This window comes from Drosophila hydei, unplaced genomic scaffold (assembly GCF_003285905.1).
Source record: "Drosophila hydei strain 15085-1641.00,03,60 unplaced genomic scaffold, DhydRS2 tig00000060-arrow-pilon, whole genome shotgun sequence".
Classification (NCBI taxonomy): domain Eukaryota; kingdom Metazoa; phylum Arthropoda; class Insecta; order Diptera; family Drosophilidae; genus Drosophila; species Drosophila hydei.
Window position 1 is genome coordinate 7,082,008 of NW_022045656.1, and position 17,145 is coordinate 7,099,152.

General features: G+C 39.4%; 3 protein-coding genes across 5 annotated transcripts; 1 reads left to right on the forward strand and 2 right to left on the reverse strand.

The window, feature by feature from the left end:
• Positions 1-55: 55 nt before the first annotated feature.
• LOC111595471 lies at positions 56-3,155 on the reverse strand. Its single transcript, XM_023309237.2, has 4 exons — positions 2,933-3,155; positions 2,700-2,796; positions 1,888-2,643; positions 56-1,829 (listed from the first exon to the last, which is right to left on the reverse strand). Exons 1-4 carry the CDS (start codon positions 3,041-3,043, stop codon positions 1,336-1,338), a joined length of 1,458 nt encoding a protein of 485 aa, XP_023165005.2. The 5' UTR covers positions 3,044-3,155; the 3' UTR covers positions 56-1,335.
• Positions 3,156-3,274: 119 nt separating this feature from the next.
• On the forward strand, positions 3,275-16,926 carry LOC111595475 (bcl-2-related ovarian killer protein). 3 transcript variants are annotated; one of them, XM_023309242.2, is made up of 5 exons: positions 3,275-3,378; positions 14,868-15,155; positions 16,095-16,247; positions 16,352-16,660; positions 16,734-16,925. In XM_023309242.2, exons 2-5 carry the CDS (start codon positions 14,886-14,888, stop codon positions 16,896-16,898), a joined length of 897 nt encoding a protein of 298 aa, XP_023165010.1. In that variant the 5' UTR covers positions 3,275-3,378; positions 14,868-14,885; the 3' UTR covers positions 16,899-16,925. The 3 variants fall into 3 exon arrangements, with proteins under 3 accessions (XP_023165010.1, XP_023165011.1, XP_023165009.2); XM_023309243.2 differs by lacking the exon at positions 3,275-3,378 and adding an exon at positions 4,709-4,729 and having other exon boundaries at positions 16,734-16,926; XM_023309241.2 differs by lacking the exon at positions 3,275-3,378 and adding an exon at positions 14,401-14,756 and having other exon boundaries at positions 16,734-16,926.
• Positions 10,068-13,494, reverse strand: LOC111595491. The gene is made up of 4 exons (XM_023309264.2): positions 12,385-13,494; positions 11,639-12,223; positions 11,410-11,582; positions 10,068-10,626 (listed from the first exon to the last, which is right to left on the reverse strand). Exons 1-4 carry the CDS (start codon positions 12,747-12,749, stop codon positions 10,082-10,084), a joined length of 1,668 nt encoding a protein of 555 aa, XP_023165032.2. The 5' UTR covers positions 12,750-13,494; the 3' UTR covers positions 10,068-10,081.
• Positions 16,927-17,145: the final 219 nt, after the last annotated feature.

A 17,145-nucleotide genomic window follows, 5' to 3' on the forward strand; every position in this document is an offset into this window, starting at 1 on the left:
AATAACATTTGTATAAATTTCTAGTACAATATTTTACTTTATATACTTATCAAACAGGTGTCTCTGGCCCGTTTGTAATAAATTCTGCGTACACAAAGGACTAGAGTGTAAATTTCTGAAATAAGGGGCCTTTAGAAAAACGGCTAAGTATACGAATTATTGATATGATAGCCTGCTAATGATTAATGATTAAGCTGCTGCTGTAAAAAGGAAAAAGGTAAGGATGGATGAGAGGCCCTACAGGACTTAGTGTCGATTGACCAGGATTCAATGAATGATGCTGTAAATTATCTGGATAAAGGTTTTCTGCAGAAACTTAGTATTAAGCGAAGCTCAGATTAGAGCTGTGAGCTGATTGCGATATAAAAAAGGGAGAACAGCTAACGCTTGAATGAAACCCAATGTTAGTCAGCTGATTCGGGTTTCCGTGAGTTAGCTTAGCTTGAAGGCTAGAGTATCGAAGGCTCACAAATAAACTACTGAAAAGTTGTATAACCTTAACTCTAAACACTATTTTTAATATGCCATATTTTAAATTTAAGTGAATTGGCGAGTGAGGGTATTGACAGCTGTTAAACGTGCGATCGGCAGTGGCGACGAACAAACAAAGCATCAAACAGCTGCACAAATAGATTTAAAACACATCAGTCGACGGCCATTTCAAGCAACTTGTAACAGCCATGAAAATAGGAAATAAATTAAATGTTATGAAAATAAAATACGGAGTCCCCGAAACAAATGCACGTGTGCATATATATTAGCAAGGTCTAGTTGCTAAAGACCAACAATTTCAAATTGCAGAGGTCACCAATTGCAATCGCTGTGGCAACATCTACAATTAGAGCAACCTGTTTCTGCCGAAAACCCTAGCGGAAATCTTATAAGGTTAGTCATACTATTCAATAGATGGATACACTTTATAAATGTAAACATCTATTGGCTACACCAAATATAATATCTTTACGGCAAGTAAAAAGTTCGCGCAAAAGTTAGATTATCAAATTTGTAGCCGAGTGTCGTGAAGCCTGTTTAACTTGTTAACCTTCATAACATATTCTCAAAGTAGTCTTGGCAAACGGAATACAAAGCTCTCAAGCTTCACGCTAAACAATTAAGAGGTACTACAAATTAGGAGCTATGCTAACAATTTGCAGCAGACACGTGAAAGTATTTGCGTTGTTGCTATTGCAATTTACAGTTACTACTAGTGGCTAAATACAAGTTTTAGTATCAAAAATTTCATTTGTATAGTTAACAATTTGTGTACATAATTGCGAGTGTAACAACCTTAAAACAGGTGTTTTTAAATTAAGCTAAACTTTTCTACAGTTACTGCTACTGCTGCTGCAAATTACATAGTGCTGCAGCCACAATCAGCATCTCATTCAGATAGCCCAGCAGTGGAGCATGCTGCATCGCACAGTGATCGAGCATTTTGAACTCTCGCAGTGTGTCAATTGTTTGCCGCATCTGTGCACGACATGCGGGTTCATTGACGCGTAGCGTGGGCAACTGCAGCTGCGGTACACGAGTTGAGGTTAACGCGCCATTGGAAACGGACAACGATTGCGTGTTGGCCAATTGTCCGGCCAGGCGATGCTCATCATATTTGCTCAGCATTTGTTTGGGCTCCTGTTCGTCCTGTGCTTCATACTCTTCATCTGTTAGGCCGTCATCTGCATTAGGCTTAGGCAAGCGTTTGACGGCTTTACCCGGCTCTGCGCAGAGTGTGAGATACTTGGGAATAATATCCTTGAAATTGGTAGCCTCAAACAATTGTAGATCATCGCAGTCGCCTCGATAGGTGTCCGACACATAGCTTATAACACCTGAAGAGTAATTTCTATTTATATTTCTGTGTATCTTAATAGTCGTCGAATCACTCACCATTTGTATTGAGACACAAAATAAACTTGTAGCTGGCGCAGCCAAAATTTAACTTTTCGCTCAACTCAGTCTCCACGCACTCAATCAATGATCGCACATGCAACAAGTTCGCTCTGTACGCCAAGGGCATATGCTTTAAGCGCTCGGAATAATGTTTGGCATCAGGCCAACGTATTAAGGGCCGCAGGCAGCGAGCTAGTTTGACAATCGCATTTCTAAAAATTTGATCCACATCCAACTCGTTCAATTCAAAGAACTCGGCGAGCAGTGCAAATGGCTCATTGAGACGTAGCTTTCGCAGTGTTATGCAGCAGTCCAGATGCGATACATTTGCGTATTTACAAATGTGACGTTTCAACAGTGGTAAATGTGCACTGGATACACCCAAATGCAGTGTGGATGCCATGTCAATGGCTCCTAAAGTCATGCTGCGCATAGTGCGTTGCGGCATATCACGTTTAAGGAACACCGCCTGACGCACGGCAGACGTAACAGCGGGCGCTGCGGCTGGAGCAGACGCCACTGTGCCCATAACATTGCTAGGAACCGGTGATGAGCTGTTCGACGAGGAAAGCTGTTGTCTGGTGGTTGCTTTAATAATCGTATTGGGTGGCAGGGAACTAATAGCAGCTCCCAACGTTTCCTTTTTATTGTTGCCCAGCGGGGTGGACGATTGCCAAGATAGCGTTGGAGAAGATGTGCTGCCATAGCTACTCGATTGCATCACATACTTTGGTGCTTTTACCAACGGAGAAGCTGAGATGTGTAAACTTGGTAAGAAAAATCGTGTATAAAAAACCTATTCAACAAACCTGGAGAAGTGGCGCTGTTAGAGGCTCGTTTCATAGTCGGCTTGATTATAGCTCCGGCGGGTATTTTGCCGAGAGCATTACTGGCGCCTGCTACCCTCTATAATGCATTTTTTATTTAAAATAAAATAAAACAAAGATTGTAATTTTCTTTCAATTTCACGAGTTCAGCGCGTTGCCAGACCGTTTCAAAACAGCTGTTTATGGCTTTAAATGTACATATATTTGTGATATACCTTGACAGTTTGCTGTTGCTGCACTTGAATTTTAGGTCTAAATATCACTGTGGGTGTTATGGGTAGAACGCCATCAGCTGTTTTTCGATATTTCACTATAGTTAGCGACATTTTGTATAGCAAAGAATTGCAAGCGCACTATATATTGCACTTATCGTGGAAAGTTATTGCACTTTATTTTCGGAGGACGCCAACCGCAGCGACACTGCTCTACTGCCCACACTATCGATGACTCGAGTCGATATGTGCTGCGCAGCGAAGCAATCGATGAGTGCTGCCAAGCAGCGATAAGCGAAGCATTGTCCAACACTTGAGCGACCAGTTAAATCGGCGCGACTTTTCGTTTTTTATTTCACTTTCAACGCTCGACAACTTCGTACCGAAACAAGCAGCGATCAAAGCTGTTGCTCGCTGCGGCTTCTTTTACTTCCGTTAACATTTAATCGGTTAGTGTTTTAATTCTATAAATACCTAGTGTTATTATGATTATTTTGTAAGCCATATAAACTTGTGTGATTTGTGTGGAGATTGATTACTAAAAACGTTTCAAACCAATAACAATAAAAACCTTCAAGCTGTGACCGTGAATGCTCAAGACTCCAAATAAAAAACAGAAAAAAACAACGCGTAATGCATAGTTAATTAAGCAATTTTCATGCAACAGAGAGCGCGGCTTATACACCTACAAGCAAACAAGCATATCTGAATATGTGTGTTCGGCTAGCTATATATAAACTTTTTCGTTTATTCATTTATCACTAGCTAAACAGAAAATCATTATCAGCACAAATTGCGCATCCGACACCAAAAAGATAAACAACGAGAATGTGCGCGCGTATCAATGAAATTGTATGCCGATAAGAAAAATTGGTGTGGCTCTAATATTTATTTAGCCAATTAATGAATTAACGTGAAGTAAATATAAAAAAGTCAGAATGCCAATTCAAGGGCCACTTGCTGAATTATAAAGTTGAACGCACTCTTTACACACAACAAAGCAGAAAGAGTTCAACTTTGCATTAATTTAATTTACTTTTATGTTTGTTGTGCGTGTGCTGTTTATGTATATGTGTATACATATATTTTATATATATGAGTGTGTCTGAGCTGTGTTTCCATGCACCCACATCACAAATACATTCGCAATCGACTTTGCTCTAAATTCTTCTTTATTCTGTGAGTCAATGAGCAACGTCAGTGGGTTTAATAAACAAACAGCGTTCATTGACAAAGCAACTATTAGTTCTTAAAAAATGAACATGAATTAAATATCTGCACTGTCTGCTTAGATCGGTGAAGCGGTAATCGGTTTCTGCTCAGGTATTTACATTGAAAACTTATGGCTTGGTAACGCGACTTCATATAAAAATATTATTTATATTTACTAATATTTATAAATTAATTTTTAAAAATTGTATGTGTTGCTGTTCAGTTTCTCTCAGTGCATTGCCAAGTACAAGTGCATATGTTTCGTCTATCAAATACAACTACTTAGGTCACCTCAATAGACGACACTTAATAAACCAAACAAAAGAGTATTATACATGAGTCAACAGGTATCCGATAGATGGCGCCCCGCCGCCTTCGCAACACCCGCACTGGTGCAATATTTACCTTATTGCAATTATAAAGGTGCAGAGCAAATTGTTAGTTACTTTTGCACGCTCGAATTGAATGACGTAAATCGAATCGGGCATGGTATGAAATGAAAAGTGCTAAACCGACGACAATACGAATAGCTAATGATCCCCCGCAAAATATTAACACCAGCACGACGAGCTACCTGAATTAACGATTGTAACTGATTAGTTTGCTACTTTTCATTTATTTTCGCTGTTGTACGTACGTTCCCTAAACTCGTAGCAGAACAAAACGGGTTACTCAATGAATGCGTATTTAGCTATCTCAATGCTTATTTATATTTGTATAGAAGCAATTGCCTATGTTATAATTAGATAAGAGTAAATTAACAACTAATTAAAATGCTCCGACTACAGAGCATCTTTTCGTTAGGCGCTCTCTTCGAGGGCATATCATATTTTTTAACTATCGACGTCAGACAACCGCATCTAATTGTGGAATAAATGCAAAAATTGTGTTATTAAACTATTATACCTGAGCCGTGACCAGACTGTGGGCTTCTGTGGCTTTATCTGTTTGCTTTTGGCCTATCAGAAATGCAATTAAATGTATTTTGGCATTTTAATGAACTACGATTTGATAAACCAATCAAAAAACGAAAGTCAAATTGCTCGAATCGTTTGTCATGCGCCAAATCCAGAGCCAAATGCTAAAGTCAATGAAAATCAGCCAGTCAAAATATAATTTACACGACTGTAAGATACTCTGTTTTATGACAAAAGCTACAAATATATCAATTTTTACATAGGAAATTAAATGTGGGCGAATGCTTTAGCCGAGATTCATCATTGAACTTTGAATGAAGGGGCGTGGCATTCAAGGGGCCATAAATAAATGCACAACTATTAAACAAACAAATACACCCAGTTTTGTGTTGTCGAAACAGTGTGTAAATATATTGAAATTCCACAGAAAAAAAAGAGTTTCATTCGCGGGGCTTGAAGTGTCGGGGAATTGGCGTCTACTGCGCCTGCGTAACTGTCAACTGTTGTAAAAAATCAATAACACAAATGTTAACATGGCTATAATGCTTAAGAAAAAACCAAAACAAGAATGCGTGTGCGGGAGTGCACAACTGAAAGATGCCCTGTAAGCAGATATAGGCGTTAAATATTTCAACTTTTTTCTCTAAACTCATGCAATACAAAAGAAGATTTCTTTATAGCGAAAATACATAAAAACGAGTTTTAATTTTTTTGTGGCTTAAAAGCGCTTAAGAAGCTTAACATGCTCAACGGATTTATATTTACAATGCCAGTATTAGACATTTTAATTAATTTAATTAATGTTTAAGAAAAGTAATCTAAACCGGAAATTTTGGGGAATTGATATTAAATTCGTAGAGAAATATTAATTCATGAACATGCATGAATACATATGTATCCATTATGGAGTCATAGTTTTCTCCATTCTGCAGAACCCAATCTACGTTTACAGGGTATGCCAAACGCAATAAACTCGAATTGAATCATAGTTGGACGCGGTCTGTGACTGGCATAAGTTTTTTGCAATAAAAAATAAAGAAAAAAACAGAAGCGAAACTAAATAAAAGTAGAAAAAATCGCATTGTATTAGCCAAAATGTGTGACGTTAATTTAAAGCACTGCAGCGCCTCGATCTAACGTTTGGGCCAATGGCAATTGGCATTTCAGCTATTGAGGCAGAGAAAAAACCACATGCGACACATTTGGTTAATAAAAGTTGCTAATGAGTGAGTCGAGGCGTTGACTATTTGATGTGATTTGATTTAATCGCAGCGATCGGCCAATGGGAATGGAGAGGAGTGACTGATTGGCATTGGAATTAAAGCATAACAGTAGATGAGCTATAAACACTTAATTAACTCGACTTGCATTACATTGATTTAGTTTCGTTTTGGGTGATTATTTATACTAAATAAATTAAAGTATACGGTTTTTTGAATGAAGCGAATTTCGCATTAAATTAGACACGCTTTGATTTCTAAATTGAATTTAAAATAAACAATTGGGCGCTAAAGGTGCTGAGCACGTAGCTGCAGCTAAAGAAACCATGATTAGTGTATCTAAATAATAATAAATAAATGTGAATAAAGACTTGACTTTATCTTAGCTTATGGCTTGTGGATTATAGCAAAGCATACTTTACTTTTCCAAAAGAACATCACGAAGGCATTCAAGCATTATGCATAAGAATTGTCGATTTCAATCTCAGATATAGACACATGATATATATCATGTCATGTCCTATAAAAATAAATAAATATTTATTCAGACAAATAAAAATTTAAAAAATCTTTCGAGCAGCTTTAATAAATATTATTATATTGTTGAGCTCATATATCTATATATATATAAATATATATATATATAAATATATTTATATATATATATACATATTTATATGCATGCATATTCAAAGAAATCGTTGTCATTCATAGTAGAATTATCTGTTAGAGCTGCTGCAGTTTACTGAAAACTAAAAACTTAAAACTGACTAAAGATGAAAATGAAAATAAAGTGCATTCATAAATATTTATTGGGAGTTGCTAAATTGGGCACTAAGTAGTCGTAGTCGTAGTCGCAGTCGCAGTCGCAGTCGAAGTCGCAGTCTTTGCCGCTAATTTAAGCAGTACAAGAGAGCAAACGACATGAAAATTGTGATTTTTTTAGGTCTGGTTTGCGTGGTCATTTGGCCGCTTCGGTTGCGGAATGAAGAGTGTAAATTGCTGCTTAGCCCGCAGCGCAGTGCGTTGACTACAAAGTTAAGCGCCAGTTGGGGACGGCAGAGACAGACTTAGACGCGGCGACGGCACTGTTCGACACTTAATTTATGTGCACTAAGCAAACATTTTGCCTGCCATTTGCGACAAAGACAAAGTAGCAGTGGCTAGCCATGTTGTGTTGTCTGGAAACACATGCGATTGTGCTGCAAACGTGTCGGTTTTATTAATTAGCTCTGAGTAGGCCGCAGAGCCAAGCGACCCATAAGGTGCATGCCACTTGCCAGTTATGTGATCAACAATGTCGCCTGACTGTGCCACAGATGTGCTATCGCTGGGAACTCCATAGGTCACTCCAAGAGTCTAGCACGCAATCCAAGCTGCACTTCACGACTCACCTGATAGTCGTGTCATTTAACTTGCTTAAGTTTCATATTTATGGCTAAATCCGTTAATTCTGACAAATTTGATGCCGCTTCAAAAGCTATTCAGCAACAAGAAAAAAAGTACTTAAACTAAGGAGCCTACTTAGTCGTTTATGAACAATGTTAAATCATATCGACAAGTAAATCTAAACTGAAGTCTTTCAAAACGAATTTCGATTGCAAGTCCTCTGCATATCTTACAAGTTGAATTCGTTTCGTCTTTGGAGCTCGACTTTCTCTAGAAACTAAGCTTTACAGCACTTGCCAATTGTCGTTAGATTATGAAATATTTTTCAGCACTCTGCATTAGTTATTTGTCATGAGTTTTGACGTCTTATCGATGAGTACTTCAATTTTCTACCTTCCTACAGAGTTTATGCAGTTAGTGCTAAGATTTAAGGCTGAAATCTAGAACATATTGTCTAAAGAGCTACTTAAAATTAAATGAATTGCAAATGCAAAATAAACTCTCGAAGCAAAAACTTTCTCTCTTCCTCTCTGTCTCGCTCACTCAATCCTTTATTCTCACTCTATCTCTTACTACTTCTATCCCCACTTTCTATTCGTCTCTCTCTTACTCTCTCTCTCGCTCAGCCGCTCGTACTCACACTCCCACCCACTCCCCTCTCTGTGTATCCACATTTCTTTCTCCCTCGTTCTTTCTTTCTCCCTCGTTCTTTCTTTCTCCCTCTCTCTCACTCTCCCTGCTTTGATATATAGCTCATATAGATTAATTAATGTATTATTTTAATGCTCAGTCATTTATAGATAAGTTGTAAAATTGACAAACGATTTTACATGCCTTGATCAAAGGGTGTTCAGTTTTTAGTTCTTAAAACAAGTAAGAGCGCTGTCCACGGGTGTAGCAGAACGCACAATACTCGCTTAGCTAAATTTATTCAAATGCTCATAGTTTTAACGGGCCACTTGCCAGGCTTAATCAATTCATGAACTATTCGAATCTGTAGTGAAGGGACTTGAAGATCCTAGCTGTAAATCTGTAGCAAGTAAGTACTACATCTGTAGAAGTTATAGTTTTTAACGGCTATTAGTTAGTGAGCTTATATAAATAATACTAATTATATAATAATTGGTAACTAATCCTAATACATTGTAGCTAGCTTCGATGGATTCAGATCTAATGTTGCTGATGACTACGTTGCCAAGTCAAAATAAAAATAATAAAATAAAAATAAAAAAAATATAATAATTAATGTCACGTAATCAGCTGGCAGCTGAGCCACTAATTGTTAAAAGCAATAACTGTTTAAAGCTGTTGGCTGTGACCCCCCATGATGTATTAGGCCGTCAATCAAGCAGCTAATTGGATGCCATTTCGTGGCTGGGCTTCAGTTTGCTGTTGCAGTGGCAGTTGCAGTTGCAGTTGCTAACGGAGAATTAACATAAGAAATGACTACAAATTGCACCAAATAACAAAGCTAAAACAGCAAAAGCGAGTTCTTTGCGTATTTGGTTTCATTAAAATGTGCTCGACGCGTGAAAACGTGATAGAATTTCAGTTTTCGCGTCTGGCCATAAAAATGACAGATCGCAATTTTTGAATTGCGCGCAGTTTGGTAATCAGTCGCCGAGCCATGTTTCGAGATTTGCTTCAGCTTCATTCTCAGGCCGTCCAATTACAAGCGACATGAACATAAATAACATTTTATTAAGTGCTAATTTCTGTTTTGGTAGCTCCAAATGGCCAGCCATTTGCCCGCCACTGATTTCGCGCGTCCGATAAGTTCAAATTTGTTGCACACTTTTTCGGCTTTTTTATTTTGTGTATGTGTTCAGGAGCTGCTCTTGGCTGAGATTGGCGCCAGAGATTGTGCGGCCACTGTTTGGCCAGCTAAAAAGGTTTTCGACTGTAGGCGAATATGCAATTCCAGCGAATGTGGAATGGGTGTGGTTAATGCAGCTGCCAGTAAAGAGTCAGGATGCATAAACTGAAAGGTAGAAAGAAGGAAGGTGAACAGACTTATTTGGGTCATGCTCAGATGCGAAGATATTGTTACCTTAAATGAAAATCATATGAGTAAAGCAATAAGTGGCTTAGCGACTTCAGCTACCCTGAACACTGCGAAGAGCAGGGCTGCAGTATGCGCTTTACAATGTGAATAACTTTCTAAATCAAATTTTCAGAGCTGATAATGACAGCTATACAGACAGTCGGACTTGGTTAGATCAACTCAGTTTGTCGTTCTGATTAAGAATATGTATTTTGCAATACACGCACTTGCCATTGCTTTATAAAACAGAACGAACAATTTATTTAGTTATGATTAAAAAATAAAGTATGAAATATGGACTAAAGCAAGAAAAAAGCTTTGTTGAACAAATGAAAAAGTTAAGTAAATTGGGTCATCAATCGTCATCAATCTATTTGCCCATTTTGTAAAGTGCTACGACAGCGACACCCAGCAGCAGCACCACAAAGCCGACGCTTCCAAACAATGCCAATGACTTGGAGCTATCAGTCACGTTCGCAGTGTCCAAGTCAATTACATTCGCTGGCTGCTCCTGCAGCTCCATGTGCGGCATAATCACTCTGAACGTGATGCGAGAAAGTTCAGATGCCTCTGTGCCATTGGTATGTGGCTGGAGATCGGTGTCCCGTCGTCGTCGCTGGGCTACGCCTGGTTGGCAGTCCTGCGCCGTCAGCTGGCAATCCTCGCGCTCCAGACAGCCCGTTATGCGCATGGACATGACCAGCACATCGCCGCTGTGCATACCCGGAAACATGACGGCTCTGAACTGCAGTCGCTGGCCCAACGGCTGCTCCGCGCTGGGCGCATGCGCGCATATGCTCTGCATGGCTGGGTTAAGGCAGCCACGCGGCGTGATCAGCTGAGCGCTATTCAAAAGCTCGCCACCAGCTGAAATGCGTTGCAGCTGTACGTCACTTAGCTTCGTGTAGTTCCAGCCTGTTAGTGAGACAATTCAAGGGGCACTATTAACTCCATATAGGGAAATGTGGCAGATCGTATACAATCGTTACATAAACTTGAGTCAGTTCAAGTTATGCTTTAATGAGCTTTTATATTTAAGGAAATAAGTAAAATACTTTCTCAAATATTAAGTTAATTGTAAAGAATAAAGAATGCTGAGCAAATATATGTGACAGAGAGCTTAAAGCTAGACAATCTCTTTATGCACTTGAAAGCTTTAATGTGCTTTTATGCTTGATACTTAATAGATAAGCTTAGTTGGAAAATTTCGGTTAAGCATTTGAAATTCAATTTCAATTTTCCAGTAAATATACAATAGAAAATTGAAATGAATTTTTTTTAAAAATATTTTTGTGCGGATTTTGTCATCAGCATCTCATTTATGATTGTTTGATTGGATTCATATTATAATTGTGGTTTTTCTTCTTTTTTCTGTTCGTTTTCCATGCCTCCTACCCAATCTCTTATCAATCATTGTCTATTTACTCAACTCTTCTCCCTTCCCTTACAATAGAATTTGTTCACGTTTCTAAACTTCATTTCTCTTCGTTTTTCATCTGGTAATCTAAAGTAATTTCCAAAGTCTTTTGAACTCTTCTCATCTCTGATGCTGCCTTTTCCTTAAGTTATATTCCTTTTAATTTTATTTTTTTTTATCTTTTCTATATTTTTTCTTTCTTCTCTTGATTCTGACTCTTACTCTTATTTTTACTTGATTGATCAGCTCTCCACTTAATATTATTAAATCTATTGACTCACCATCGCCGGCCAACACATGTGCACGCAGCAACAGTTCCTCGCCCAGCTGCACGGCACCGTTGCTCTCCAGATGCTGCGTATAGCCGTTGCTGCCACGTCTTAAGAGCTCCACGTGGGTGCGAAAGGCATTCTGAGTGCCGCCATGGGCATAGCTGCCAACGCTGCGTGCCTGGCTGTGTAGAGGGCAGATATATATTCAGATTCAGATCAGAGTAGAGCAATTGCTTACACATCATTAGCCACGCCCATTTTCAATGCGTGCGTCTTGACTGCCACACGTTCCTGCGTCTTGCAGTGCAGCGTCAGGATGGAGTCTCCGCCAGTGCGCAGTCCACGTATGGTAGGGAAACGCAGTCGCAAGCACAAGTCCTGACCGCAGTTGCGCACTCCGCAGCGCTCAAAGTCTGTGCCGGCTATGTCCAGGAGCAGATAGCTGCGCGATAGCTTCAGCTCGCAATGCTTGTCCGGCAACTCGTCGTAGTCGTTGTCCAGCACCGGTGCGGCGCCTACAAAGCTGTCCAGCTTGAGGATTGCTCTAAAGTAGCCAGCCTGCAGGCAGCGCATGTCCTTGATGCGCAATCTCAGCTGCTGATGCTGTGTGCTGCTCTCCGCTGGCGGCAGATAAACGGGCGCTGGCGTCGAGGGACGTTGCGGCGGTGCATGGTAATCGTAGCCAGCGGCGGGCAGTTGCTCATCGTCGTTATCCTCGCCGGGTTCCTGCACAACGATGGGACGCGGCGTTGTTGTTGTCGAGGGAATCCGTGTGGTGCTGCTGGCACTGGGCTGTGGATAATAGTAGCCAGCGAATTCATCGCTAACGCATTGCAAAAGTAGTCAAACGTAAATGAAAGTTTTAAAACTAAATCATCAGCTTAAAGCCCAATTAATTCTCTGAATATTCCCAGAATATATCTGATTAAAGGAACTTGCTTGCTCAGTTGACTCAAGGCGTCTCACAATTGTAGTTCAGATTACCTGGGCTTCGGACTCTCATAGCTGGGACGTTCCTCGTTGCTCGGTGGCAGATAATGCTGGCTCAGGGGTATGAAATTGCCATGTGCCTGGCTGAGACTCTTGACATTGCTGCGATTATCAATTATCTCCGGCAGGCTGAGCTCCGTGGTGGCAGGCGCTACAGGAGCCACAGGCGCTGGGGTCACAGGACTTGCGGCAGCTGGTCCATATTGAGGCAGCGCCAGCTGGAAGGGCACCTGCCCATGCAAGTAGCTGCCAAACTCAGAGGGTGCCGCAAAGAAGTGAGCCACGTCCGCACAGGCTTTACCTAGCAGCAGCAGCAGGGTAGAGCTGACAATTAGCAAATACGTCCAATTGGTTGACATTCTTGACAATCACTAACTGATCGAGCCATGTGTGGGCGGGCTTTTATAAGCTAAGGTGGCATAATCGTGATTTCGAATGACCCAAATGGGCGCGCTATGTAGAACCCAGTTTATTTTAGTGGCCAAAATTTACTTTCCATGTGAGAAACGCACACGATTTCGCTGTATCGATTGTGACAACTTTCCTTGATCACGATACGGAGGCGCGCTCATTGGGCCAGGTTATGTAAAACTAATTGCTGCTGTGGTACTCCCTAGACGATAGCACTTCGACACTCGTGTCTGTGGCTTCGCTCGGTTCACTTGTCGCAGCCGCTGCAATCCACAAATCATTTGCCATTTGACATGCCGCCTGTGGTCAACTAATGACAACACGCATTCACAGCATTTTGGCCAGATTGCAGAAAATCCGTTTGAAATGGTCAAAACAAAAAGACGCGACCGCCAATCAAGCTTAACGAGCCCCCAACGCCGACGTCGCCGTTTTCAATGTGCCCAAAAAAGGTGGCGCAAAGTAAAAAGTCAACAATAATAATACAATAGCAAAACAAAAGCTTAACTGACACCACATACACACTGGAGGCTTTATAATTTACTGGATTACATCTTTACCTAACTTTGCGATTCTTGTGTGGGAAGCGCAATACAGCTTAAGAGATATTTAATCTTTGAAAACTCTTTTAAAGGCATTGGCATTGGCAAAGGCTTAAATATTAAAGATTAAGGCTTAAATATTACAGGGTATGCGGGCATGGAATGCACTCTCCCGCAACTACAACTAGGCTAGTTTGATTTAAGAGATGATAAGCCATTTCTCTTTTTTTGGTTTCTTATGTGAATTGTGTATAAACTGCTAAAAGGTTAATCGATTGCTTAAAAGCTTGACTCAAATTTAGAATAACAAAATTTGCTAATTTGTTATATAGTAGCCTTGACATCGATAACAAGGTTAAACATGCAAAAGCAAGTAGCTTGTTTTTATAGAGTTTCATTACGCTTGCGAAGCTATAACCAGTTGAGAATTCTATGGCTACAGCTTTTACACAGCGAAGTTAAGCACTAAGCTCTAAGCCCTCAAGCTTAGGCTAAGACAGCAAGGCCTGTATAGTGAGAAATAATTAACAAATTGTGTTTATCTATATAAAAATAATTTACTTTTTCATTATAGATTAAATACTAAAAGCACATACTAATTATTATCTCCACTACTATCGTCTACTGTTTGATGTGGTAGCAAATCTGTATGGAAGAAATCAATATGAAATTCGACTTAATTTTGCTAGATATCAAAATTTAATTTCATTTTAATTTCTTCACAATAATATATAATTTAATTGAATTACTATTAAATCATAGTACCTGCATTATAAATGCTTCTAAAAATTATTTAATAATATATGCCCAAGAAATTGAGAAAACGAATTTATTTTAGGCTTTGTTAAAATGAAGTTTCATCTCCATTTTTGTATAAACTTGCAATTCTTCTGCCTTTTTTATTAGCCATTTTCATTGCTCTCTTAATGAGGGATTTTCTGGCTTGCGGCTCAAGTCATTTAATAATGTCATTCATAAATTGAATGCAATTTCAGCATGACATTTATGATTTGAGGCAATTATTTTTGATTATAATTGTTTGACTGTGGGGCTTATGCGATCTTTAAAATGTTGTTATTGTTGTTGCATTGGTTGTTGTTGTAGCAGGTTTTCGCCTTGACGGCCATACCAAAAAAAAAAAACATTTCCAGCCAACGACAGCCGGAGACACAGACATAGCCACAGTTACAACTAAAGCTACAGCTACAGATACAAGATAAAAGTCTCTCATGGGCAGCGGCACCCAAAAGATTGACAACAACGCGCAAAAATTTGCCACATCAGCCAAATCGAATGGCAATTAATTGATTTAACATGAGCAGCGCTCGCCACATACAAAAACACACACACCACACACACACACAGCGAGTTTGCGACACCAAAATAATTAATGAAGCCCAAAGTAGGCACAAAGTAAGCGCGTATCGGATATCGTATATCGTATATCGGCTATCGATGACTGCAATTAGTGCTCAGCAATCAGTTTGATTTATGCCACGTCAACTCATGCCAAATCTTTTGCAGGATCTCAGACGCGCCATCATGCCAGGCACCTCATTCCCAACGAACAATGACAATTTCAGCAACGGCTTTCCCATGGTCACGACCCAAGCCGAGCGACTGCTTCAGGCGCAGAATCGTCGCAAGTTCAGCTTTCCCGCCACACTCCATTCGGCTGCCCTGCTCGAGGTCGGACAGCGGGAGACAACCCGCCGGCGGCTCAGCAACGTCAGCGATGTGGTTACCCGCAAACTGTCCTACACTATCGGCTGGAAAGCTGCTCAAATACCTGCTCAAGACATAATCACACAGGTACGCCTATACTACGACAAAACACGTTCATTAACAGTTGCGTCTAGATTGCTTAGGAGTTATAGGAATATCAAAAAATATAAAAAAAAACTCACTTAAACTTATCAACGAGGAGCCGAGTTACTTACCGTGCAGTGAGTGCCTCAGAGCTTCTGGAATAGAAAGGCGAAAGCAAGTTTTAAGTGCAGCATAAAACAATATATAAAAACTAGTTTCGGCTCTTTCAGATTCTATGACAAAATTTAAGACAAGAGATTAAAGCAAGTAAAAATAAAATCAATGTTATATAGGCGTTATCAAATTATTAACATAAAGGGTTAATTTAATGATTTGTTGGAAATTCTTTACCATTAAATTTATATATATTTATGTATATACATATATATATTTATATATATATTACTTTTTAAAAACAAAAACGAATAATTTCTTTAAAATCTTTAGTAGCATAAAATCTTGAAGAGAAAAATATAGTTAAAAGTGAAGTGAATATATAAACTTTCTGCTAAAGTTCGGAATAATTTTAATCTAGTATAATTAACTGATTTCATGCCTATATCTATCATAGCTCCGCCTGCGAGTTGATTTCCTTTAAGTTGCTAGCACAATAAAATAATTTTATAAATATTAAAATTAGTTTTTATGGCATGTTTCGCCGTCAAATATGATTTACTTTAATCTCTATTATAAACCTTTTGGTGTCCAATATCCCAGCTTCTTTATGTTACATAAATTTGCACAAATAAATTAAGCCCCTTCATACATTTTAAATGGACGCTTTATTCCAGCATATAAATATTCTTTTGGCTTCTTATCGATTATTTATTTTGAGCTTTATTTTGTGTGTTTCTTTTTTTTGATCTGCTTAAAGTTTGCTTGGCATCGAGTGAATCTTTGTCGCTGTTAATCAATATATTAAAGCTTTGCTTTTTTATCCAGGGACGCTGTTTGTGTGGACACTACATTAAGCGGCGGCTGCGTCGCTCGGGACTCTTCAACAAGAAACTGGGCCTGCAACGCATTCGCAGCATATTGGGCAACAGCAACACAACTATGGGCATTGTCAGAGACGTTTTCCCAGCGGTGCAAGTGGTGAGTGCCCGGGAGAATTGTCTGCTTAAGGTCTATTTGCTAGGTTGCTATTGCTTATGGAGTGTTATATTAATATAGTCATTTGTATCTGAACTATTCCCTAGTTGGGCGATGAGCTGGAACGCATGCATCCGCGCATCTATAATGGTGTCGCCCGTCAGATTTGCCGCAATCCCGGCGGAGAGTTTCATACACCAGATGCTGTGAGTCTGCTGCTGGGCGCAGTGGGTCGTGAGCTGTTTCGGGTTGAGATCACGTGGAGCAAGGTTATCTCATTGTTTGCTATAGCCGGTGGTCTGTCGGTGGATTGTGTGCGCCAGGGTCATCCCGAGTATTTGCCAAAGCTTATGGAGAGCGTTTCCGAAGTTATTGAAGATGAGCTGGTGCCTTGGATAAACGAAAACGGTGGCTGGGTAAATTGAAATGCTTATATTCTATATAGTATAGACTTCTATCTGACAAAGGTCTTATCTCTTATCTCTTTAGAGTGGCATCAATACACACGTATTACCTACTACCAATAGCTTAAATCCCTTGGAGTGGACCACGCTGGTAATCGGTGTAGTATTTGGGCTGATTTTATTATTTATGTTTTTGCGCTTTATTGTTAACACACTAATTCCTAAAATATACCAACGATTTACGAGCTGATCGAAAAATACAATGCAGTCCAACTTAAAATTTATATAACATATTTAAAGTTACCGGCGTTTTGCAGTGTGACCTTAGTACAGTTAGTAAATAAATATCGCGTCTAGTATTTTTAAGGTATCTTTCTCTATTTTTAAATGATTTGTTAATATTTGTAGTTTTGCTGACAGAGTCAATACCAAGGTGAGGTTAATTTAAAATAGTATTGTTTATTAATTAGCTGAGCACGATTTAAGATTCGAATCAA

Coding starts and splice junctions, on each gene's coding strand:
- LOC111595471 (XM_023309237.2), bottom strand. CDS start 3,043: ATGTCGCTAACTATAGTGAAATATCGAAAAACAGCTGATGGCGTTCTA. Junction 2,797..2,932: donor AGCAACAGCAAACTGTCAAG/GTATATCACAAA, acceptor AATGCATTATAG/AGGGTAGCAGGCGCCAGTAA. Junction 2,644..2,699: donor TAACAGCGCCACTTCTCCAG/GTTTGTTGAATA, acceptor TACACATCTCAG/CTTCTCCGTTGGTAAAAGCA.
- LOC111595475 (XM_023309241.2), top strand. CDS start 14,658: ATGAGCAGCGCTCGCCACATACAAAAACACACACACCACACACACACA. Junction 15,156..16,094: donor CTCAAGACATAATCACACAG/GTACGCCTATAC, acceptor TTTTTTATCCAG/GGACGCTGTTTGTGTGGACA. Junction 16,661..16,733: donor TAAACGAAAACGGTGGCTGG/GTAAATTGAAAT, acceptor TTATCTCTTTAG/AGTGGCATCAATACACACGT.
- LOC111595491 (XM_023309264.2), bottom strand. CDS start 12,749: ATGTCAACCAATTGGACGTATTTGCTAATTGTCAGCTCTACCCTGCTG. Junction 12,224..12,384: donor TATGAGAGTCCGAAGCCCAG/GTAATCTGAACT, acceptor GCAATGCGTTAG/CGATGAATTCGCTGGCTACT. Junction 11,583..11,638: donor ATGGGCGTGGCTAATGATGT/GTAAGCAATTGC, acceptor CCCTCTACACAG/CCAGGCACGCAGCGTTGGCA.